Here is a 25,154-nt window from a genome sequence, read left to right as displayed (position 1 = left end):
AAATGTAGGTATGGGAAGGCTCTCACCTTGACTATGTTGATACCTAAAACTATGCAGATCTCATCAGGCTCCATGACACCTTTACCCTTCCGGACTCCGTAACGCAGTGCTGCCCTGCTTCAGTTCCCAAACGTTTAACATTGATAGTGGCAAGAGGGAAACTTCTCACATCCTTGCTTCCCTCTATTTTTGTACTGCCGAATATCTGCTCATCCACATGCTGCTGACCTAATCACTCAAGGAACTTCCAAGTGCTGCGATGCTTTCTGCTGGCCACCAGCACTGCATTCTCCCAGGAGGCGGTTAAAAGAAAAACTGGGTAAACTCATAGAAAGTATTAATAAAACCAGAATAGGCTGTGAATATAATCTAACATTAGAAAGGTTAACTTCACCTTAAAATGATATTTAAAAAATATTTCTAGATAGCACAAGATTCTTGGAATCCTAAAAAGGAAACTGCCTTGTTAATGGCAAACTGTTCCAGCAATGTAAGTGTATGCTTGGGTATTCAGCAGATCCCAGTGCTGTGTCGCTGTGCGTAGTTGCATTTTTGACAAAAACCTGCTTTGAAATGACAAGGGTTTGCAAGATAAGCATACCTGGTAGGGTTAGTGAGCTGCTGCAATCTGGATACTGATCACAAGCCTCCAGTGTCGAAGTAGGGTCTGATTTGGCTATGAAACAAATGTCATTGCTAATCAAGGTTTGGGAGGCCCCTTCAGGTGAGCTACTGCTATCTGTAGCTGTGATCACTGGCTCGGGCTCAAAGACATGGATGCTGTCGCTGTGAGCAGCATGTCTTTGTGCTCTGGTTTCTGTGCATCTGGCAGTGCTGGAGGGTCCTCAGGATGTAGCTGAGACCAGGTGCGTGGGCAGCTGCCAGCCTGCAATTTCAAACAGAACCGATATGCAGGTTCTCTGCTGTTCCTGTCCTCAGTCTGTGTCTTGGGTCACGGTGACAAGGGACAGGGTGAGTGCTGCCTATCAGCTGAGTCTGTGCCACCTGAAGGTGTGGGGCTGCTTCTAGGAACTTGTAAGTCACCCCAGCAGCTGGCTGCAGGAGGCTGCAAGCCAGCAGGGCCTGCAGAGGCCAATGTCTGCTGGCTGGATTTGGGGTCCCATCTGCACCTTTACCCCATCCTGCAGTAAGGCGTTGGGACCCCACGAGTCCCTGGAGTCAGCTTCAGTGGAGAGTATCAGCTGTGCTGAATACTGCTACAGCACTCCTGCAAAGTGATGGTGTCAGAGTGCTGTTGCTGGTGGAGAATTGGTTTTACAGGCTTTTTGAAGTATTTATAAATGGTAGGTATTATGGAGCTTTACATCTATATTCAGGCTATAACACTGGTGAGTAAAACACAGATTGAGGATTACGTGGCTGTATGGCTTCCATATGCTGTGAGAATATTCTTCCTCTTGCATGCTGGAAGGGGTTTTCAGTGAAACTCTCAGAGAGCATCTCCTGATTTTTCACCTGATACTTCAGACAGCTGTGTCGTGGGGGAGCAGTGTTAAGCCTGCCCTGTGCCATCTGCTCAACCCCCTTGTGTCCTGGGAGAAGCATTGTTTTGATACCTAGGCTAGCAGAAAGTGCTAAACCCTTCAATTCAAAAAATCCTGTAGCTAACTCAGCCACCACTGGGAACACAGAAAAATTTTAACTCTACTTTGGGATTCCTGTAACTAAAGCTCATTTCTGTCACTGTGACAGTGCTTGCTATCTGGAGACCAGTTTGGTTTTATGTGACTTTATTACTGGTTTTGCTTGCTTTGCTACATTCTTTAAACCTCTTGACTTGAGATTGTTTTATACCAACTTGCAGATTAACACTGTTTAGCAAGGGAAACTTTTGAGTGTATACAGTAGACCCCAGCAGAATTGAGAACCATTTCCAGGTCTTGCATATTTTTACTGACACTTAGGGTGTTCATCTCAACAAGGTTAAACCGCTCGGAACATGGCCAGAGTGGTGCAGCTGAGGCATCAGACCTCTGCCTCAAGTCAGGCTATTCTCAACTTCTGTTTCTGTCTTGCAGAATGGAGATGTATGTATTTCAATTCTTCATCCACCCGTAGATGACCCACAAAGTGGAGAACTGCCATCCGAGAGGTGGAACCCTACCCAAAATGTCAGGTAACTGAATGTGATGTACAACAGTGACCTCAAAGGCCTGTCATCTCTCTCCAAGGCAAAGGCCTGTGTTGGGAGAGGCTTCAAAGGGAATTTAAGATCTTGGGAGTTTGGGGGCTTGAAGAAAGTGGGAACCAGGCTTATCAAACCGTCTGAAGGTACCGGAGTGCTGTGTCCTGATACTGGGCAAACAGTTTGCATTAAGAGCATGAAAACCTGTGAACAGGACAGAAGGCTCCGCTTTCTCAAATGTTCTAGCGTTTCCATGTTATCCTATGCTTAGGTTTTTCAAACTCCTCCAAGATGCCACTCGTAGAAGACAACATTTTTGAGTGTTCAGGCTCAGTAGGAGTAACTTTGTGCATAATCCTGCCTTCTGTTTGACTTCCAGTATGTCTCTTGTCCTGCAGTGTGATGTCTTGAACAGTTGGCCAGATGGCTTGCTTTCTGCCAGAAAAACAAAGGATCATTAAACACTAGAGGCATTCAAGGCTAGCCTCTCCATTATTTTTTTTGAAACACCAGCTGAATTTCATTCTCATTACAAGACACTGCCGGTAAAGAAACTGACTAGGTGACAAGCCTCAGCTCATAGTTAGGAAATTACTTTGGGCATTAATTACTTATATAGCACAGGCACTTTTGAGTATGTAGTTATATACAGCTAAAGATTTACATGAATCTTGTCACAATGATAATTCTCTTACTTCTGCTCTCCCTTACCATGGTGAAGCTTTTGGTGCTTGCTTTCTTGGAATGTGTTCAGCTTAAGGATGACATTTGAGGAGACAACATTCCTCAGCTAGGTCAGCAAACAGAAATAAAACTTGTCCTTAACTGTTAGCCTTCTACCAGCATCTCCCATTGGGCTAAGTGCTGAGAGATGCATCCTGCTGAGGTCCCATCTGGCTTCGCAAGGCTCCAGAGTCAGACAGGAGGCAGCAGGACTGAAGGGCAGCATGTTTGCAATGAGCTGCCTATGTAACCTAGGGCTTCTCTTCAGCTGCTGAATTTTGTAAATCCTGCTGAGTATTGGCTGTTTACTACAGACAGCTGTGGTTGAAGTGTCTGAAGGGGGGTATGTCATTAACTTTGAGAGCACCTGTGTTTTCACCTCTAATGGTGTCAGGCATGCTGATCTTTTTTTTTTTTTTAACATGGTCAATATGAATTTTCCCATCACTCGGATCTAGATGTGGCAGGCATAAGTAAACATGGCAAACATGCAGCAAGATGTGAAGGAAGGCAGCTGTGATCTTTGTGGCAGAGAATTCTGCTTGTCTTCTCACATCCCGAGTCCCGTAGAGCTGTGGAGGTGGTGGCAGGTCTTAGAGTTGAGGCTCTTTGATCACTTTAGTTGCCCTTTTCCATATCTCCCCCGTCTCACCTCTGTCCTTTGAGGTACACAGGCCAAAACTGAGCACGATGTTCAAGATGTTGGTACACGTCTATCTAGTGAAGATAGGCTTGTCTCACTATTGCTTTGTTTCCTGAGAATGCCCATTTTTGTTGGCTTTTTTTTGGCTGCCTTAAGGTTTGGACAGTTTCTGCAGCCAGCTCAATGCATGAACTTGTCTGTCAGTACAGTCTATACTGGAGAGCAAAAATGCGCTAGGACAAGTCTGTGCCCACCTATAAAGGTGGCTCTGAGACGCTTCAGTGTAGATAGTAGCTGGAACAAAAAAAACCCCATACATTGTTCAAAATGAGTATAACAGGATGTGCTGATTGGGAGCACCAGCCATTCTACATAATGTCTGGTTTTGATGAAATTTATCTGTGTTTGAGCTTTCTCTTGATGGATGGAGTGAAAAAGACGCTTGACAGGTCTGTTTCCTTGAGCCTCCGCTGGCTGCTCTCCCGTGCTGGTAAAGGGATGTAGAGGGACTCACTCCGAAGACAACAGCACTGAAAACACTTACAACAGCTCACTGTTTCCCAGAATGGGGTTGGGGATGTAAGAAAGCAGAAGGCAGTCTTGAAACCCCCGCTTTTCATGCGAACAGCTTGCATGAAGCAACACACTAGAACAACCTTGCCTGACAGAAACAGACCCCTGACAGTATGGCAGAGGGTCAGTCTCTTGTCTGGTCCAGTGCGGTTTGTATCTGACGTTGAGGAAATTTTTGGTCCTGTGTGGGTAAGTGTTTTTTGTGGTTTTGGTCCTACGTGCTGGGATCCCTTGCTGTTACTGTACCTTGTTTATGCTGTTTACCCACAGTAGCAGGGTTTGTCTCGGAGCAGGCTGTCTCACTTTTAAGTTACCACCAGTGAAGGAGCTGATCTAACGTGATGGTTGGGAATGAAGAATGCAGAGCACCTCACCACTAATAGACAGTTGCCTTGGTGTATTAAAGTAGCTTTGCGGTGACTTTGGAGTCTGGGGCACTGCAGTGGAAATGGGCTTCTTGTCACTTTGTTGATGGAAGTGTGGTAGAGCAGGTGCTAGATCCAGACATGAATTCCTGTCCTCAGCCTTCCCTAGAGTTTGCTTGCAGTGAAGCTGCTGCAGTGATGCCGGAGCTGATATGCTGGCTTTATAGCCTGCTTGCTGGGAATCAAAAGCTTTTACGTGAATTCTTGAGATGAAGTAGAAGATGGCCTCTCTTTGGCCCATCATTCCAGTCTGACCAGACAGTCTTTTTCTAGAGCTGCTGTTCTCTTTTCCCTACTGAATTATATCACTTGGAAAATAAATTGTGTAAGACTGTCCTGATAGCTGTGCTGAACAGTCTGGCCAGACACAAGTGTTCAGTTTCAAAACTTTTAAAGAAACACAGCATCCAAATGACCAAGCACTTCCTGTAATTGTATCCCTGATACATGGTCTGGTAGATGTGTTCAGCTCTGCATGTACCCCTAGAATCAATGCAAGTACAGCTGCGGCGAATTAAGAGACGGGACGCAGCTTGATGCAAGCAAGATGTCAATTTATTGTACAGAAGCACGAGTTTCTATTCAGAAGCTGCGCGTTTTAAACAGGTTGGTTCTTGAAGCTAAGCCTTGCATACTAGGCAATCCCCGATGGGTGGTAAACTACCAGCAATTAACCGCAAGGTGTTACCTTTCCTTGTCGCCATTGTCCCCCACTCCCCTGTGCTCTGTATCATGTTAATTGTTGTCTAGACAAGCTCGAGCACATTCCCCCCAGCTGATTGCCATGCATGGTCCTAGTTTCCAGCCTGCTCCTGCATACAGCTGGGGCTGTAGTCTTCTAATCAAGTTCTGCAAAACAGTTGCTACATACTGCTGTGTATCAAGACTTATTCTTGTATCTCATTTTTCCCTTTCATTTAAATCCCGAGCTGTTGCCAGCAGGACCACCTCAAACATGTGAAGCTGTTGTGGTAGTAGCTACAGCCAGGTGTCTGGGTGTGTAGGGCTGTGTGATGTGACTCACTGCTGAGTTTTGTGTTGGTTGTGGCACAGTGAAGGGCTGAATCTCTGTAGTGCAAATGCAGGAAGAGATGTAGAAAATGCAGGAGAAGGGTCTGGGTGAGGGAGGTGGTGTTTGTTCCTAGCAGATGCCAGCAGAGCAGCTAGCTAGCTCTGTGCTGCTGCTGCTAGAAAATCTAGGAAGGCTGTCTGTCTGCTGAGGCTTACATGACTGGCTCATGCTGGCTTTGCTGAATACCAACCAGCAGCTGAATCCTGCCGGGCCCTTGGCAGCTTGCCTGGGTATTGAACAACACCTGCACTACTTCGCCCTGGCTGTGCTCAGCAGCCTTAGTGATGCACAAGCTGAGGGGAGAGGTGAGATCTGCCCACAGCTTCAACCTCTTAACACGCAGTGGGGCAGGGAAAGCAGTGCCCCTTGTCTGATGGCCTTGAGTCATAGTGGTCCTTCTCCCTACGCAGGGCAGGCGAAGAGACTGGCTTTCTGCTGGGAGGTTGAATGTCACCAGGAACAGGCTCGCCATGCAGGTTTCCAGCCCTGCACGATCCACGGGTGGTGTGGACAAGCTGAATTCTGGTCTGATCCTAGCTTTGACTGATGTCCTGACACAAGCACATGCACAGACATGACGGTCTGTAGTCAGATGAGATCCCTGAGGTTTTATTGTCACCTTCCCTATGCTGATGGCCAGGGTCTGAAGTTCATAAATACCTGCTCTTACTTCAGATATTACCCTTAGTTACCCTTAAGACTCGCCTTTAGACAAGTTCCTGATGCATCGCCTAAAGAAGTCGTTGGCGTCCAGAACCCACGAATGTGTCAGCTCTGACTCTGCTGTTGTGGTTACCTTTTTCAGGACTATCTTACTGAGTGTGATCTCTTTGCTTAATGAGCCCAACACATTCTCTCCTGCCAATGTGGATGCGTCAGTCATGTTCAGGAAATGGAGGGACAGTAAAGGAAAAGACAAGGAGTATGCTGAAATCATAAGGTAAGCTCTGCCGTGTGTGATGCTGTGCTACTGGCCTCCTGCTTTGAATCCTACGAAACAGGCTGCTTTGCAGAATTTGCTGAAACCAGCTTCTCACTGTGGTTGCTTCTTTGGAAATGAAACTTGCTGCCTTATTCCAAGTCCATGCTTCTGGTCCCTCTAGGATTTTCAGCACACAGAAGCAGTGCAAGCTTCTGGAGCAGGACTGGGCTGATCTGTCTGTAAATTATTCTTTTTTTCAAAACTAATCTGGCATGATGCTCTGCAAAACCTATTGGCTGCTAGTAAATCCCAGTTGAAGTCCCTGCTTGCCTTTGAGCATTCCTGCATTGCCTGGGATGTGATACAAACTGACTGCATCCTACAAATTCTGTGCTTACTGCACTCATGAATCATAATCTTGTCCTTCCAGTTTGAAGGAATATCAGTGGGATTTGGCAAGCACTTGCAAAGCTGGGTTTGATTAGCTAGAAGAACTGTTCAGTCTTGACTGTCCTTTGCTGATAAGTTCATGGCTCACCAGGTGCTGTAGGGAGATGATGTGCACTCGAGCCAGAGCTGCCCGTGCAGCAGTGGGGCTGCTGTCGTGCTTGGGGCAAGGCCACATCTGCATGGACTCGGCTAGCTGGATGTGTAGCATATACCCCTGGCTGGAGCTGCGCCGGGCAGTCAGCCTGTGGAAGGAGCCTCGCTGGGAGGTTATCGTAGTCGCTTGCAGCTCCCTCGGCTGTGGCGGAGCTGGATGTACTCTACAAACAGAGCATGGCGGACTGATGGGCAGGCAGGCAGGCTGCCGTCTGCTCTTCTCCCTGCTGGGAGGCAACGTGGGCCAGCCAACCGTTCACAGCCCTAGTGCTGCAGGGAAGGAGGCAGCAGCCGTGAGCCTGTCCTGGGGTGATGGGAAACACTTGTCTTCTGCCAGCCCCCCGCAGCACTGGGGATTACAGCTGCATCTCGGGGTGCAGCCACCTGCTCTGACTGCTCTTACCCTCTAGCGGGAGCTCAGAGCTGCCAAAATCTTGCAGGAATCGCTGTTTTGAGCATGCAAGGCTAGAGTCATCAGTGGTGGAGCCAGTAGGTCATCTTAGGAAATCCCTGAATCTTGGGAAATCCCTGACCATCCTTTCTGAAGCAAATGTAATGAAATTTGCTCTGAGCTGTGGCAGGTCTCTAGTGTGGAGTCTTGCAGAATAACTGATTTCCTATGTTGCTGAGAGCATGTGTGCTGCAAACACCCTTGGAGTGCTTCCAAGCCTGGGGCTGCAGGAACTGAGTCTGTTTCTAGTGCTGCTTCTGGCTCTTCAGCCAAACACCAGCTCTCCTGACTCTGAGCTGCCAGGAGGGCTGTGCTGGGGCTGGCTGGGAGGTGGGGAGCTGAGCCACGCTGCTGCTGGCACACGGTCCTGCTCACCTTGCTGTGTCCTCGTCGCAGGAAACAGGTTTTGGCCACCAAAGCTGAGGCAGAGAAGGATGGCGTGAAGGTCCCCACTACACTGGCAGAGTACTGCATCAAAACTAAAGTGCCTTCCAATGACAACAGTTCAGATTTGCTTTATGACGACTTGTATGATGACGACATTGACGATGAAGATGAGGAGGAGGAGGATGCCGACTGTTACGATGATGATGATTCTGGCAATGAGGAGTCGTGACCTGCTCCCTCTAAGCCCCTGTACTGCCCTGCCGACTCAGGCCAGAAGGGAGCAGCGGTAACCTAGCAGCAGTCCAGCAAAAAAGTGGGGGGGGGGGGATCAAAACTTTTTGTCTCCTGCTGTCTCCTGTTGTATGGATCTGTTTGCTCCTTTTTTATGGACCTCTTAGAGACCCTCCACAGAATGTCTGAATTCTTGCATTCTTAACCCTTTCATCACTGTATTATGATTTCTTTTTAAAAAAGAAACTCCCCTTTTCACTTCTCTTCAAATGCTCACAGTGAAACAGGTTTGCTCGCGTTTAGTTTCTTGAATTAAATACAGTCTTGCATTGAGATGTGTAATGTATTTAAAGCTGGAACAAACCCATTGGAAGCTGAGTTTTCGGGAGTTCAAGTGCTGCATTTACTGGGAAGAAAAAAAAAAATCCACACAAAGCAAATTGCCAAGGTTTAGCTGCTCCATTTACAATAATAGCGTGTGTACATTCGTTTAGCCTTGTGGTGGTGGCTTTTCCTTTATAAGGTGTGGGGCGGAGAGTGTAAAGCTACTGTGTGTTGAGCTTGATGGGATGTCACTGAAAGGTACAGTATTCCTTTTCAGCCTGCTCAAGTTAGAAAATAGCTGGCCCCTGGAGCCCCAGAGGGCACAGTCAGCTTTGTCTCTGAAAAAGGCTTGTGATATGAACCCTAAAATAAACAATTAACACTTCACATCTGTACAACTGAGCCCTGGGTTGCTATTCAATTTTATTTTTTTTTTTCAGACTAGGTTGGGGTTGAAAAAGTTGAGTTTAGCTGCTGAGATCTGCTGCCAGCTGCCCCTCTCCAGATGGAGGAGAACAGATGTTGTCTCCTGCTGCCCAGCAGGCCAGCATTCATCCTGAACCTCTTTTTGGCAGTGGGAGAGACCAACAGCCGCCTGCCCCAGTGCTCGTGAGCAGCACTCGCTTCCTGCAGCCCAAATCCAGTGCTGGCCTGAGCCTCCTTTATGTTGCATATGTAGGTCACGCGTTGGTAGGCGCAGCTCTGGTGCAGTCCTGCAGCGCTGGCAGAGGTCAGCCTTTAGTGCCTGCCTGGGGTGGCCAGGCTGTCGCTGTGCCCGCAGAGGCTGCTGGGGTGTGGGGCAGAGGGGGTGGGTGTGTGCTGGGCTCTCCCCTGCCTGGCTGGCTGCTGGGGCACGGGTAAGCGTGCGCAGCCCCCCAGGAGAGGGGTACATAGAGCTTTCAGGCTGGAAGAGAAGGCCAGCAGCAGGGTCTGACAGGCTATTTAGCAGCATGCTTCAGCTGGTGCACTGAGCTTGGCCTCCTGCATGTTTTTGGGAGCTCTTGGCAGAGCTTAGGGGCCTCCCTCCTGTCTGCTGAATCCTCTTCCTCAGTCCCTCAGCATCCTCACCCTGTTGTAGTGTACTCTTGTCCAGCTGTGGTGCAGTGGCCTGAATTCACCTTTTGCATGATCCCTTGATCAGCAGCCAGCCCTGCCCTCCTGTGCTGAGCCCTGGCACCCTCAGGAGCAGATCTGAAGCTCTGGCCCTGCTTGGGTGACACTCCAGTCCCACAGGTACAGCAGCAGTTACCCTGATAAGAGCTGCAGGCTCAGGCATTTGTTTATGCCTCCCCTTTGTATATCTCAGGGTTTTCAATGGTACGTCACCAGCTGTGGTCCCTCGGGGGTGCTTTGGTGGGAGTCAGTTTTGTTCTGCCATCAGCTTGGTGGCTGTGTCCTGGGATGACAGTGAGCAAGTTTAGAGGGGGGGAGGGGAGGGGAGGAAGGCTGGTGGGGCTCTGCCTGAAGTGAGCAAGGCAGATGTGTTTTCAGAATGTTGCTTGGCTGGCATTTGCTGCAGCAGGGACAGTCCCTGCTCCTCTGCGCCCTGCAGAGCAGAGGCAAGACCAGGTGGTGACACCTTGTCCCCCCGCGCTCCCCGCCATGGTCTGCCCTCCTGCTTGCACATTACCTGGGGAGGTGGCTGGGCCTCTCCTGAAGTGTCCCACGCGAGCTGCCTCAGCTTGTCCTTCCAGCAAGGACTGATGCAGCCCCTGGTGTCTTTTGGAGCTGGCAGCGGGGCTCCCCTGCGTCTAGTGACGGGTTGGGGCACCCCCAGCCTCACTCCAGCCTGTGAGCAGTGCCAGTGCTGGCAGGGGGGTCCTTGGGGCTCCTGGCTGCAGGACTGGTCTTGGGGCCGCACCAGGACAGGGACACCAACGTCCAGCTTTTGTGGGGGTGAAGGAGCAGAGTATGGCAGTGCTGGCTGTGTTGATGACTTGGTTTGAAATGAGGATACTGCATCTTTCAGGATTTCCCTTGTACTTTTGACCGTCTTCACTGTATACTCTCCAGTGACTTGTATTTTCAAGCTTGGTGTTGTAAGATGCATTATCATGACTCTTCTGTTACCCTTTTTTAAGGACAAAAAGCAACCTATTTTGAGAGCTCCCACATTAACCAGACTAATTTCTCTTCCCCACTGTCCCATGCAGTGTCATTGCTTGTTGACTTGCTGGTTTCTTTTTTTTGGGATACAAACTGAAGTATGAGGGGTTGTTTGTTTTTTTTTTTTTGAAACTATTTAAGAGATTGCAGAAAAATGTTTACCTGATCTGTGTATTCTGATGTATTTTCTTAACCCTCTTCTCCTGTCTCAGCCAATACTAGCGTTTACATTTGCAACTACAAGCCCCTTCAAATGCAGTTTTCAACCATTCTGAAACCAGCAGGGTACACTAGATTTCTTAGTAGTTTTCTTAGCTGAAATGCCAGATGTTTTCTTTTTTTCTTCAGTATAATTTACCAGAAAGAATTAACTGATGCATTTTTGTGTTGTCTTTCCCTTCAGTAGTTATATTTTGTCTTTTCTGCACATCTGTCTACTAATAAAAATGTGAAACGAAAGTATCCCTGTACTGTTACTTCCCTGTTTAATTGAGCTGTTTTATTTGCATGGGTTACTTAAAGCTCTGAATAACAGCTACTCAGAAGTTCAGTGTTGCTCCAGCATTAATGCCTATACGTACACATAAGTATCTATAAGGTTATTGGTAAATAAGGCTGCTCTTTGACAGCTGCCTGCCTGAACGCCAGACTAAAGAATGAACTGATTTAAAGAGGTGCTTTGGCAAAAGGCTGTGGGCTTTGCTGTTATACTTAGGAGACTAAATCAGGAAGGGGGAGACTAATGTGGGTAAGGTCAAGCAGGGTCAGGTTTGGAAGAGACTGATGGAGATCTAGTCCAGGCCCCCCGTATAGCAGGTTCACTGAGAGCAGGTTGCACAGAGTCATGTCCAGGAGTGTTTGAAACTGCTCCAGAGCAGGAGATGCCACAGCCTCTCTGGGCAGCCTGTTCCAGGGCTCTGTCACCTTGAGGGTCAGATGGAGCTTCCTGTGCTGCAGTTTGTGCCTGTTGTTGCCCCTTGTCCTGTCGCTGGGCACCAATGAAAAGAGACTGGCCCCATCCTGCTACTTGCCCTCAAGTTACTTGCAGACATTGGTAAGATCCCCTCTCAATCTCCTCCAGGCTAAAGAGGCCCAGCTCCCTCAGCCTTTCCTCACCAGGCAGATGCTCCAGTCCCCTGATGGTCTTTGCAGCCTCCGATTGACCCTCCCCAGCAGTTCCCAGTCCCCCCTGAACTGGGGAGCCCAGCACTGGGCACAGCACTGCAGGTGGGACCTCACCAGGGCAGAGCAGAGGGGGAGGATCCCCCCTCGACCTGCTGGCCCCGCTCCTCCTCATGCCCCCCAGGGTCCCACTGGCCTGCTTGGCCACCGGGGCACGCAGCTGGCCCACGGGCAACTGGCTGCCCACCGGGGCACACAGCTGGCCCACGGGCAACTGGCTGCCCACCGGGGCACGCAGCTGGCCCACGGGCAACTGGCTGCCCAGCAGCACTCCCAGGTCCTTCTCCGCAGAGCTGCCCCCCAGCAGGTCACCCCAGCCTGTGCTGGTGCCTGGGGCTGTCCCTCCCCAGGGGCAGGACCCTACACGTGCCGCTGTGGAACTTCATGAGGTTCCTCTGCCCGACTCTCCAGCCCGTCCAGGTCTCTCTGAATGGCAGCGCAGCCTCCTGGTGTGTCAGCCGCTCCTCCCGGTTCTGCATCACCAGCAAACTTGCTGAGGGTGCGCTCAGTCCCTTCGTCCAGGTCATTGGTGAATGAGTTGAACGGGACCGGACCCAGCACCGACCCCTGGGAGCACCGCGAGCTACAGGCCTCCAGCTGGACTCTGCGCCGCTGATCACAACCCCTGAGCTCTGCTGTTCCGCCAGCTCTCGATCCACCTCACTGTCCACTCATCTAGTCCACGCTGCCTGAGCTTACGTGTCAGGATCTTATGGGAGACAGTGTCAAAAGCCTTGCTGAGGTCAAGGCAGACAACATCCACCGCTGCTCTCCCCTCATCTTCCATCAGAGAAGGCTATCGGGTTGGTCAGGCATGATTTCCCCTTGGTGAATCTGTGTTGACTCTTCCTGATGACCTCCTTTTCCGCCATGTGCTTTGAGATGACCACCAGGATGAGCTGTTCCATCACCTTTCCAGGGATGGAGGTGAGGCTGACTGGCCTGTAGTCTCCCGGATCCTCCTTCTTGCCCTTTTTGAAGGCCAGAGTGGCCCTGGCTTTCCTCCTGTCCTCAGGCACCCCTCCTGTTCTCCATGGCCTTCCAAAGATGGTGGGGAGCGGCTTGGCAATAGCGTCTGCCAGCTCCCTCAGCGCTCTGGGTGCATCCCGACAGGGCCCGTGGATTTGTGGGTGTCAAGCTGCTTAAGTGATCTCTAACATGATCCTCCTCGACCAAGAGAGACTCTTCCTTTCTCCAGACTCCCTCTCTTGCCTCCAGGCTCTGGGATAACAGAGGGCCGGCCTCGGCAGTGAAGGCTGAAGCAAAGGCAGCATTCAGTAACTCCTCCTTCTCTGTCCTTGGGCACCAGGGCACCCACCTCAGTCAGCAGCCGGCCCACATTTTCCCGAGTCATCCTTCTCCTGCTGAGGTACTGGAAGAAGCCCTTCTTGTCCCTGACCTCCCTCACCGGGTTTCATTCCAAACACACCTTGGTCCTCCTCATCGCCTTCCTGTGTGTTCTGACAACATCCCTATATTCCTCCCAAGTGGCTTGTCCCTCCTTCCACATCCTGCATGTTCATGATCTCATGTGACTGCAGCAGTGACTTTGGGCAGAGCTGCTGGTGCTGCTGGTGGCCAGTTCCCTGGCAGGGTTCCTGAAACGATCAGACAAGGCAGCAGGGGAGCTTGCTTGGTGGGGCAGAGGGCTTTGACATCATGCAGGAGACTGGCAGAGGATTTCAGATGATCACTGCCAGCCCTTCGGGGTCCTTGCCCTGCCTGGCCCCTGCTGCTCCTTGCAAGTTGAAGAGTGGAGAATGTTTTTGCAGTGCCTTGCTGCCGCAGTCAAGCTAGAACCAGTGGGACAAGTGCACGGGAGTTGTTGCACTTGCTGCACTTGGCATTGCAGCACAGCAACTGCCAGGTCAGATGTGGTTGTGGCCCAAGTGCTCCTGCTTCACAGCTGTGCTGGAGGAATGGCGATGGCATTTCAGAGCTGCATTCCCAGAGGAGTCTCCCTGTTGGGGAATGGGACTGAGAGGGATGGTGCTCTCCGGGCCTTCTGGCTTGGATCACGCTTGCTTTCATCCCCCACCTGCCTCCTACAGCACTGGGCTGCCCGGAGCCGCTAAGTAGCTGCTTCATCCAGCAGATGCGGTATCAAAGGCAGGACAAACTTTCCAGCCCACTCTGCACTGGGTAAACCCTGCTGCCACTTGGTGCAGGCTCTTTCCCCACGCTTTCTTTGATGGCCGAGTGCAGGTGAGCACCCTTGGCTCTACCGTCAGGCTGTGGAACAGGTGATTGGAGAGGAAATTGCTACAGAAGAACCTGCTGGAACTAACAGTGTAAGGAAACGGGAAAACATCCTGTTTAGTCTTGCCTGGAGACGAGGGGAGGCTGCCTGTGGCTGACCACAGCGTGCTGCCGGCGGGCAGGACCCCAGAGCAGCTGGGGAGATGCTGGAGTTGCCTCTGCTGCATGGTGCTGGGAAGAGGAGGTGCTGGAGGGCAACATGGCCCATCACCTCCAGGGGTGGACGTGCTGCCCTTCCATGCCCACAGCCATAGTCGAGGATGGAAGCTGTGCAGCTGGGGACCAGAGAGGAGCACTGGTTTAGGTCCTTGTGAGGCATCTCCCTCAGATGCTCTGCACCAGCACCAACTCTCGTGTGTTCCCTTTGCCAAGCTGCTCCTGGACCCTGACACCAGCAAGGACTGACCTACACCTATGAGGGCAACAGGAGACTTCTATAAACAAGAAAATTAAGTGCGTGAAGTTGGCTTTGGGGGAAATCTGTTTTTCAAGGAATAGCTTCTGTGAGGCAGCAGCTTTGGCCATGGGCAAATGAGATGCCGCTAGTGCAAGCCCCGTGGGCTCAGTTACTGGTGCAGCCCTCGTACAAGCTGGCAGCAAGTCCCCAGCCTACTGAGACATTTTTCCATCCTTGACATTTAGGCCCCAAAGCCAGTGGGACAGCAGCTGCCAAGGGCTTGCAGCAGCTGCTGAACTTCAACCAGTATAAAAACTTGAGCTGGGGCAGAGGAACACCAGTGCAGTTCATGTTCTGCTGGTCAGAGGCAGAAGGAGGACTGGGTGATACAGACTTCTTCCAAGCCAACTGGTTCCCACAGGACGTGAGAGCTGGTGAAAGGGTGACTTTAAGAAAGGAAAGTGGTTCTCAGGGTAGAAACAGGGTTTTTTTCTTGTGGGTCTTTATGCAGAATTGCCAAGTGCAGAAACACCCCTCCCCTGCCACATGGACACATACAGCTTCACATTTTCCCATCTCCTCTGCTATGAAAGGCCAGCATGCTCAGGAGGATGAGCCTGGAGCAGGAGTCATCACCACTGACCTTCCTCCTGGTGGAGGCCATGGACCAGGTGGGCGAAGCACGGGAGGGCAGTGCTGCAGTTCTGCCCCCTCCTTACCTTCCCCAGCTGCTCCCTGCGACTCACACAGAGCACAACGCCAGAGGACACTGAAGGCAGAGACGTGATGTTTAATGTCGGGACTCGGGATGATGCCCAGGATCCCATCCCTGCTGCAGATGCTTATAAGCTCTCAGCACCGAGGTCACTCACCTTTGTCATGGTATTCAGCATCCCCTGCAGACCCATCTGCTGCTCTTACCCTCCCAGCTCAGCTTTTGCTGCAGAGCAGGTGGAAAGGGACAGGCTGTAAAAGCAAAACTGCCTCTGGAGCCTTTGAAAATGCAGACAAACACCAGTGATACGCTCAGACCTTTATTAGGTGGAGGAAGGGCTAAAAAGAAATTAAACTCCTAAAACATTCACCGCACTGGTGCAGGACAAGAAGGACCAGGAGTTGCTGGTCTTTGTTTTAAAAAAAGTGGGGAGGGACAGGTGAAGTTTCCATCCAGTAGCTCTGCCTTTCCTGGGCAGGGTGGCTCAGGGCAAAAAGAGGTACAAGACACAGCTTATACTTTTATTTAAGAAACCGCTACATAGTTTTTGCCTCTAATGATGCAAAGGAGTTCCAGGACACACTGAGCCATCCAGATTCTCTTGCTAGAGAAACAAAATAAAACAAAACCGAACCAAAAAAGAAAATCCTGTCTTTTTATTATTCAGAAATTGAAAAATAAAAAGCTGAGGCTGCAGCTCAGGGCCACAGTGACCAAACTGCCCATGAGAGTTTATTTTTTACAGAAGGAGGGAAGGGGGAGACAAAAGAAAGGGGAAGGCCCACGAAACTTTTTTTTTTCTCCCACCCCTCTTTTAAAGTAACAGCTATACTGGGGGCTGAGGGCAGAAATCAAACCAACAGGACACATCTGGATTTGTTTTTTGTGGCCTCCTGATTTGCCTGAATTTAGAACTGCATTAAATAAATGGGCTCCAGCTCATTTGTCTTTAACAGAGTTATAAAGCCCATAGAGCTTAAAAAAACAAGGAAGGATACCTTGGTGCAGATGGGAAATGAATAATTAGTTTTCCTACAAAGAAAATAAAACAGGCTGCAAGATGCAGAAAACCACATTTAGGCTCTATTACATTTACAAATACATACATAAATATATTACATACAACAGCAACTCAAAGAGGAAGCAGGCGAGTCACACAGAGGATGGCTGGCTGGCTGCAGTTCTCCCCGCACAGACATTTGGCTGAGCAGTTACTTCTCCTAATAATTCCAGGAATGGGCTTCGGCTTTTTCTCTTTTTCTCTTTTCTTTTTGTTTGGGTTTTTTTGTGTTTTTTTTTTCTCCTCCTCTCCTTTCATTCTCTCCCCCCTCCCTGGTTTCGGGTTTAGTTTGTCCAGTATGGAGAAGTGCCATAGGCGGTTTTGGTAGCCTGAGACTTTTGCTGCATGGTGCTGGGTTGGTTGCGTTGGCCAGATCCACCCTAGAAAATGAAAACAAAGAAGATGCAGACATCAGCTGCCATAGCACCTGTGCTCCCAGAAAGACGAGCCCATCTGAATGTCACCAGAAGAGCTGCCGCCCTTGGGAACAGCCCTGATATCCACCGAGGGAGCGATGCTCCCCCTGAATCGATCCGTTTCTGCCCTGCAACACCTCCGCATCTTGCAGTCCAGGGCAAGCAGCCACAGAGTCACTAAACAGAAGCACAGGAACGTGCCATCCCTCTGCCCCTCACCCAAGATAGGTTCAAGCACAAGGAATGCAAGGAGCAGGACCAAGAACACTGTTTTTTCAGGAAACTTTTATAGCAAGGAAATGGACGGGCTGGTGAGACCAAGTCAGAGCCAACCTGCAACCTGCAAAAGGATACTTCATTTTTCCCCCAGAGTTACAGTACAAGTGCTCACATTCTGTCTCCTGCCGCAGCCTGGGGACAGCAGCAGCTTCACACCTCGCTGCCCATCCCCCCATGTAAGGACAGTCTCTTCACAGAATCACAGGCTGGCTGAGGCTGGCAGGGACCTCTCAAGGTATCTTGTCCAATTCCTCTGCTCAAGCAGGGTCACCTACAGCTGGCTGGCCAGCACCATGTCCAGAGAGGTCTGAGGATAAAGACTCCACAACCTCCTTGGGCAACCCGTGTCAGTGCTTGGTCACCATTCCAATCAAAAAAGCTTCTCCCGATGTTGAGATGGAGCCTCCCTTGTTTCAGTGTGCCCACTCCCTCTGGTCCTGTCACTGGGCACCACTGAGGAGAGCCTGGGTCAGTCCTCTTTACACCCTCCCCCTTCAGGTGTTTACATATATTGATGAGATCCCCCTAAGCCTTCTCTTCTCCAGGTTGAACTGTCCCAGGTCTCTCAGCCTTTCCTCAAAGGACAGATGATCCGGTCCCTTCACCATCCTTGTGGCCCTTTGTTGAACTCTCCAGTACATCCATGTCTCTCTGGTACTGGGGAGCCCAGAACTGGACACAGCACTCCAGGTGTGGCCTCACCAGTGCTGGTAGAGGGGAAGGATCTCCTTCCCTTGACCTGCTGCCATTACTGTGCCTAATACAGCCCAGGATACCGTTGGTTGCCTTCGTGGCAAGGGCACATTGCTGCCTCATGGCCAAGTCAGTGTCCACCAGGATCCCCAGGGCCTTTTCTGCCAATCTGCTTTGCCCCCCAGCGTGTACTACTGCATGGGGCTGTCCCTCCCCAGGGGCAGGACTTGGCACTTCCCCTTGCTGAACTCGCTGAGGTCCCCCCACCCCAAGCTGGTCAACAGCATCGAGTCTGTCAGTCTGCAATCATTGTCATGGCCCTCTCCCAATGAGCGAAGCAAGACCCCTCAGGCCCTGCCCCGCTGGGATGTGGGGGCAGCAGTCGGTCCTCAGGCATGCTGCAGAGGCAGGAGGGGCTGACTCACCTGCCCGTCTTGCTGAAGATGGTGATGCAGCATCTGGGAATGAGGCTGCTGATGTGCAGGCAGGATATGGAGAAAGGGGGCTGGAGCGTAACCCGGGGCAGCACCAGGGTTCAGGGGCCCAGTCGATCCGAGAGCAGAGGGCAGGCTGAAAGGAGGCGGTGTGCCAGCATGGAATCCCTGCTTGTCAAATGTCTGCATAGGAGGCAAGGGGGGACAGTGTCAGAGACTGGTGTGAGCAGCCCCACAAGTGACCAGACAAGCACAGGAGTGGCCCAAACACACATCACTTGAACCTTTCACCACTCCATGAGTAAGCCCCTTTTTTCCCCCTGACCTCTTTTTACTCAGTGGGACATGGGATAGCAGCAGCTGCCTGAAATCACACATTGCAGGGGCTCAGCCTGGAATTACCCAGGGCAGCCCAACAAAACTGAATGAAGAATGTGCAGCGAGATTGTCCTCCCTCCGGCCAAAGCTTGACTCCTAGTGCTAAGCACTTAGCCGAGGGCTGGCTTCCTACCTGTAAGCATGAATCACAGACACGAATTCCCCCAGCTGAGGGTGCAAGGAGGAGAAAACAGGAACTGGGCATAAGCTGACTGCACACTACAGCTTGTAAAAGCACTTTCAGCCTTCCCTGGGAAGCTGTGTGCTGAACAATGGCCACAGAAGAGCATGGGACACTGTGTTAGGGGTGGATGCTACTGACTGGTCTCTCTGGTGAAAAGAAAACGCCCTCTAGACTCACCTGCTTTGGGGGCTATTTCGACTAAAAACATTAGCCCCATCACATTCATTTGCACCCAGGATACAGCTCATGTGGGGCTGTGTGTGGCACTGCACCTATGTCAGGAGCTGCTGTCAGGAGCTGACATGGCAGAAACAATGCAACAGAGGGCAAGACTCCAACAGCAAACAGGACCAGCACCAGAAATGCCACAGCCTGCTGACCCTGAGACCAACTGGTCTGAGAATAGGATGGGAGCCATCAGCCTGGCCTCAGGCCATCAGGGAGGAGGGTACAGCATTGCTCACCTGAGTCTTGTTATAGACTGAGCCACTGATATCAGGCACACCTGTGTTACTTGAGGTCACAGAAACACCTGAAAAACAAAAAAAAGCCATTGACAATGAGAAAGTCAACCACCACCCAACATAAACCCCATGCTTTGCTCCTGGCACCTCCAGCAGCCTTGGTGGATGCACCTTCATCCACAGCTACTGCACCACACCCCTTGCTGCTGCTACTGGCCAGCCCAGCAGGGCTCTCCATGCTCTTACACCCACAGCACCCCACATGGGAACAGAAGAAAGGGCTCGGCTCTTCGCTCCCACAGGAAAATGGGAAAACAGTCCACCAGGATAAATCACCCACATCCATGACCCAGTACCGCTTGGATTCAAATGCACTTCACCAGGCAGCAGCTGGCTGCACTGCACACTCATTTAAGCTCACGAAAAGCCAGCTTTCCCCTAGGATTAGGGATGCATTTGGCTCTATTGCAGTGTTCACGAGCTTTCCAGTAGTGCACTGAGTGATGAAACCCAGCATCTGCTATACATTTGAGCCCTTGTCCTTTCACACCCTGCAGAAGGGTGAAGTCTGCAATGCTCCTCTGCCCAGAGAGAATATCACTGATTCAGGCTGGCTTCCACCTGGACCAGCTGGTGCCGCAACAGGCTCAGAAACACCCACTTACCAGCAAGGTGACTCTCAAAGCAGCCACTTATTCACTGTCTCAGAAAGACTGGCTCTAATAATTCCACTTGGATTGGAATAAAACCAGTGGTTCCTTTGGCCAGTGATCAAAGGACTGGACTCAGAGGGTTTGCACTGCTCTAAGGTTGTACCCTTCCTAGGACATTGCTCCTTTTTGGATTGCTCCTCTACAGAGGAAAGTGTGAGCCGCTCTTGGCTGAAGACAGTCCAGTTGGTGTTTCAAATGCACAGCAAATGCTTGGTATTTGTTAAGCCCAACAATGAACTAGTTAGTGGTAAGCAGTTCAGCACACACTTCTCCGTTCTAACCAGCAGGTGCAGAATAAAGCTTTCCTATAAGCTGTATACGTTCTTCAGCCTTCACAGTCACAAAGAAAACATTTCCAGGCATGAAATAATGTGATAAGTTAGAGGGTTTACAGACAGCAGCTGAAACAGCAGCCCAGAGATGCCCTGCTTGCCCCTAACACACGGCTATGCTGGGTGTCTACCAAGAAAATTAAAATCTTGTCATGATTTGGCACAGGACCACTTGAGTAGCAGCATCCAACTGCTCAGGCTTCAAGAACATGGCACTGCTGTAGGACCACTACTCTTCAGCAAAGAAAACTTTGGCAGAGGAAGCAGCTTACCATTTCTCCTATATATAATTGTGGACAAATCTGCGCATCAGCCACAAAAATCCTTATGCAAAGTCCAGTCATAAGATTTAGAAGGAACACTTGGGACATTTAAAAAAGCATACGGGAGATGGAGAAACAGCTTGGATTGTGGCCCTGTTTAGAGCTGGCTGCTGTGTTGACTGCACAGCACTGGGACTCTACCCTACTAAATCCCACTGAAGAGCATCCTTAAGTCTCATGTGTTACCTTTCCCAGGTCCAGTGCCAGCAGATTTGTTTTGTGCTTGAGATGACCCACTGTAGCCTCCTTTGCTGTAATCTCCAGCTGCCGTTCCCTGCGTTAAGTCATCATAGCCTGCCGGTGTGTACAAGACAAGGTGTTACAGTGTGCAAGCAGCTCTGCAGACCCTCACATGAAAAGCGCAGTGGTGAGCGTACCTGTTCCATAGCTGTGCTGCCCATAGCCACTCGCTTGCTGGAAGGGAGTCGATGCGGTGTTCAGGTTGACTCCGTGCTGTTTAGCAGATGCCGGAGGTACCTGAACAAAGGGAACAAAAGGCGCTGTTAACAGGGAATGTCGCGCAAAACACAAGCTCCCTCTGCCATCTAGTGGGGGAGGAAATTTCATCTGGAGTTGGGAGTATTGGGATGGCATGGGAGACAGCACTCATGCTTTCAGCAGCAACTCGCTGTAGTGGATGTGTGCAAGCCCCACGTTTTCTGCTACAGCTGCCCCTCAGATTGCAGTGCAACCTCCTTTCAGAACAGGCTGCGTAGTTCTTTCATGCGCTGAACGTAAACAGCAAATTCCAAGAAGGAGCAGTTGCAGTGCTCTCCCTCCAGAATCAAATAAAACATCAACTCCTGCCCTGAGGCTGCTGCATGGAACACTGCCCTACTGAGCCCTAAACCAGACTTATCTACCCCTCTGCCTGGAGCATCACCTCTTCCCAAATAACATTCTTCCTCCTAAGACTAGCAGCACAGCTTTCTGACTTAATGGGGTCTCCTCCAGCCTCAAAAGGATTTCCTAGGCACTCTCAGCTCACGCAGATTTGGGTCTCCCCTTCAGTCTCCAGAGACTATAGTAAGAGCTTTCAGGAACACCGAGTCCATGAGCTACAGCTGTCTGCTATTCACAGTAACCTGCATAGGAGTCCATGAGTACTGGCCTTTTAAATTTCCTGTTTTCTTGGGGAAGGGACTGAAACTATTTTCTCATGCTTGCACACTTTTGGAAATCCCTTGCAGACTGGGGAAGATGACTCTACTCCATTCTCATGTGACCCCACCTCAGTACCAGATCCAGCTCTGGGGTCCCCAGTACAGCAAGACACGGACCTTTCAGAACAGGTCCAGAGGAGGGCCACAAAAATGACCCAACAGCTGGAGCACCCCTCCTATGAGGAAAGGCTGAGAAAGTTGAAGTTTTTCAGCCTGGAGAAGAGAAGGCCCCAGGAACACCTTTTTGCAGCCCTTCAATACTAGACGGGGGGGTGCTTATAAGAAAGAGGGAGAAAAACTTTTTACCAGCCCATACAGTGACAGCACACAGGGCAATGTTTTCAAACTGAAAGAAGGTAGGTTTAGACTGGATCTAAGGAAGATTTTTTTTTAAGACAAGGGTGGTGAGACACTGGAACAGGTTGCCCAGAGAAGTTGTGGAAGCCCCATCCCTGGCAGTGTTCAAGGCCAGGCTGGATGGGGCTTTGAGCAGCCTGGTCTGGTGGAAGGTGTCCCTGCCCATGGCAGGGGGGTTGGACTAGGTGATCTTTGAAAGTCCCTTCCAATCCAAACCATTCCATGATTCTAAGAATCATAAAGAGCAAAATCAGAGGCATGAAGGGAAGGTTACAGTTCAGGCTGTTACACTTACAAACATGGTCGGCCCATACTGGAATGCACTGGGTACACCAGGCACACCAGCGTAATAAGGTAACCCAGTGTAGCTGTATCCTGGGGGCAGGGTCGGGTTGAGGAAGGGCTGCTGAGTCGTGTGATGAGTCTGCGTCTGGTTCTGCTGCGGTTGGGCAAGTGTGGTAGCAGGAGCAGGGGAGGCAGAATCCCCACGGCCAAATTTTGTTACATCACCTGCGAAAGAAAGCACTGGTCAGAAACGCTGTCAAAACTACTCCAAAAGTGAAGGACTCTAAGGATTCAAATCCTCTGAATACAAGTAGACAACTACAGAAGAGAGCACATGCTACACTTGAAAGCCTGCAGCTGTTCACGGGAAGCGCACTCCCTGTCTCTGTTCCTGATGGTCACAGGGACATTGCCTGTTCGTGGCACAGAACTCTGTGCCATGGCTAACGCATCGGTAAAACGGAGATACCAATACTTACCTATCTCACAGCATCTGAGCAGATTCACTAGTATCAGATCATTGCAATACAACATGCTAAAAGCAGAAGTATGGCAAATTGCCAAAGAGCAAATGGTTGTTGGGTTAAAGTGTGACTCTCCTAGGCGTTAAACTGATTAGCTAAGCTGCATGGGCTTAAAGCAAGTTAGGATTTACAGGCAGTGATGGGCATATTTTTGTCAATGTCTGTTTATTTGTCAAGCATGACTAGTTAAGATGTCCGGTTCCTCACACCACCAAAGTTCTGGAGACAGTAGCTGAAGGCCAGGAAAGCAAGGCTTGCATCGTGGGCCACCTTATTGAAGAAGTAGGAAGGGAAATTTGGTTATTAATCCAAAAGCAGCCTCCCAAGAGAAATGATTATGAAGCAGAAAACTCCTGAACACTTGCATTTTCTGGTAGCCTACAGAGCAGCATGTTCTTATGTTTTTTAGGGAGATTACATACATCAATTGCATCTATCCCATTCCCAACCAGTATTTCTTTTTGTTGGTTACCAAGAAGCATGAGAACACATAATACCATCATTACAAGAATTATAAAACTGTAGCCATAGGCGTTAAGCTGTAATCAGATGGCAGGATGAAAACCACTGGCTCAAAAATCTGGATGGCATTAATGTCATCTTTGCACAATGATAACTGAAGAGCAAGAGCAGGCACGAGGAAAGGCTTCTCAGAACACATGCTTCCAGGAACGAAGTCCATTAGATTTGGGGAGGGTGAGAGAGAGCCTGATGGATGCACCTCCTGCTGGTAACACACAAGTGCTAAAATAGCAGTAACGAACTACGGGGAGCTGCTGGGGGTGTGTGGGGTGTGTGTGTCTATTCCAGTGCCAAAAAAAGAAGGCAAGCAAATGAATTTTGAGAAGAATGATTAAGCTATGGAATATTTTCAAACACTTGTATGCGCTTGGGAGGGGCACTAGGTGACACTGCCATTTACATTCTTAACAATTTTACACTTATCCTCAAAGGATATCCAACTTATTCCCAGAAGTCATCACACATGAATTACTGACCAAAACCATGAAGAAACGTCAGTGTGAAGGTTGAGAGGGAGATGCTCCCTTTTGTTTGACTAGTTTGGACTGATGGGTTTAACTGCTTACAGAAGGGGAAAAAAACAGTTGCTCTTTCAGCAACAGCAGGATGACCTGCATTTAGAAATCAACACATTTCACCACACTCGCCTTTAAATAGCACTCACCTGAGTACGGGTTGTTAGCAAGGCTCCCATCTCTGCCTGTCAAGGTTGCAGGAGCAGGGAATGTAATTCCGTAGTAATCCTTGGAAAGAGACATCGTTTATTAATAGTTGGAACTGTAACACAGGTGGACAGCTCTTACCAAACCCATTATCATATGCATAAGAAAATTTAAAAAGGAAGAACTAAAGGAAGTTTGGGCAGAAGCTGACCTTCGCGCTCACAGCAGAGCTGAAGATTTACGTGGATCCTCAACTTTAAAATCAACCTCTTTTTTAGACACTTTTAATCTTATATACAAATACTTCATCACTTAACGGTAAGTTAAAGGCAACAGCTAAATGCTTTCCCCTCCCAATCTTCAGCTCTGAGCTGTCTTCTTCCAGCAAGACTGCACCTCAAAGAGCAACAGGTCACTGCGGCCCAAAGACCTGGGGTCAAGCCAGAACCGTAATCACAACATGGATATAGTCTAAAGGTCTTACTCTTGTAGCATGCCCTATTTTCTAAAAGTGGAAATGTCAGCTAGGAAAACAGCACAAACATTAAAAAAAAAAGGGGTGGGGAGAAAAAGGGTTACTACCATATGACTGGAAAATTTGTTTAAACTATGTTACAGGAGACCTCAGGGTAGTTAGTAGTCCCCAAAGTGGGGTGCACAAGACAATCCACTGGAGTGCATGAATAAAATAGTTTTGGTATATTAATAAATAAAATTTTATAAAATTTAAAAATAGTGTTTGTTTAACCTTCCATCCTTTTTTAATTTTTATTTTTATATGTTTTATAGCATACATATTAGTACAGTAGTGTATGTATGTAATTTAGAAATTACAAAAAAAATACACTGAGGTCAAGTGCTCACAAATTTTGTACTGATGGGGTGTGTAATCAAAAAATGCAGAGACCTCCACCTTAGATCATTCTTCTAGGTGCTCTACAGGAGGTGACTGGACACACTAGCAAAACCAAAGGAGCATTTTGTCCTCAGTTTCAGAGAAAAAGAGAAAAGTGTGCCCTTCCCTAGCTGAGTGAACGTCACATGTGGGGCTGGTACTCCACCAAGTATTTTTCCTCCTAATCCTCACGGTTTACTCCTCACCACCTCAAATCCATCAAGAGTTAGTGCTTTAACCAGTAAAGTATCCATTTCCACACGTTCTCCAACATCCTCCTCCTTCATATCCCTCTCTGAAAATACCCAGCA

General features: G+C 49.6%; 2 protein-coding genes across 5 annotated transcripts in view; one reads left to right on the top strand and one right to left on the bottom strand.

The window, feature by feature from the left end:
- Positions 1-10,574, top strand: part of LOC121081093 (ubiquitin-conjugating enzyme E2 R2) — a 57,473-nt gene extending 46,899 nt beyond the window's left edge. The window contains exons 3-5 of the mRNA XM_040579787.1: positions 2,040-2,137; positions 6,388-6,522; positions 7,955-10,574. Of these exons, the coding sequence (XP_040435721.1) occupies positions 2,040-2,137; positions 6,388-6,522; positions 7,955-8,174 (453 nt within the window). The 3' untranslated portion in view covers positions 8,175-10,574. The remainder of the gene's footprint in view (positions 1-2,039; positions 2,138-6,387; positions 6,523-7,954) is intronic.
- Positions 10,575-16,303: 5,729 nt separating this feature from the next.
- Positions 16,304-25,154, bottom strand: part of UBAP2 (ubiquitin associated protein 2) — a 95,208-nt gene continuing 86,357 nt past the window's right edge. For all 4 annotated transcript variants that reach the window (XM_040578892.1, XM_040578894.1, XM_040578895.1 and 1 more), the window contains 7 exons: positions 23,951-24,029; positions 22,251-22,465; positions 20,813-20,912; positions 20,622-20,729; positions 19,068-19,135; positions 18,033-18,224; positions 16,304-16,599 (listed from right to left, as the gene is read on the bottom strand). In XM_040578892.1, the coding sequence (XP_040434826.1) occupies positions 16,504-16,599; positions 18,033-18,224; positions 19,068-19,135; positions 20,622-20,729; positions 20,813-20,912; positions 22,251-22,465; positions 23,951-24,029 (858 nt within the window). In that variant the 3' untranslated portion in view covers positions 16,304-16,503. The remainder of the gene's footprint in view (positions 16,600-18,032; positions 18,225-19,067; positions 19,136-20,621; positions 20,730-20,812; positions 20,913-22,250; positions 22,466-23,950; positions 24,030-25,154) is intronic.

Source organism: Falco naumanni, chromosome Z, assembly GCF_017639655.2.
Source record: "Falco naumanni isolate bFalNau1 chromosome Z, bFalNau1.pat, whole genome shotgun sequence".
NCBI classification, from domain to species: Eukaryota; Metazoa; Chordata; class Aves; order Falconiformes; family Falconidae; genus Falco; species Falco naumanni.
Note: the sequence above shows the minus strand (reverse complement) of the source record. Positions and strands in the feature narration are given on the sequence as shown.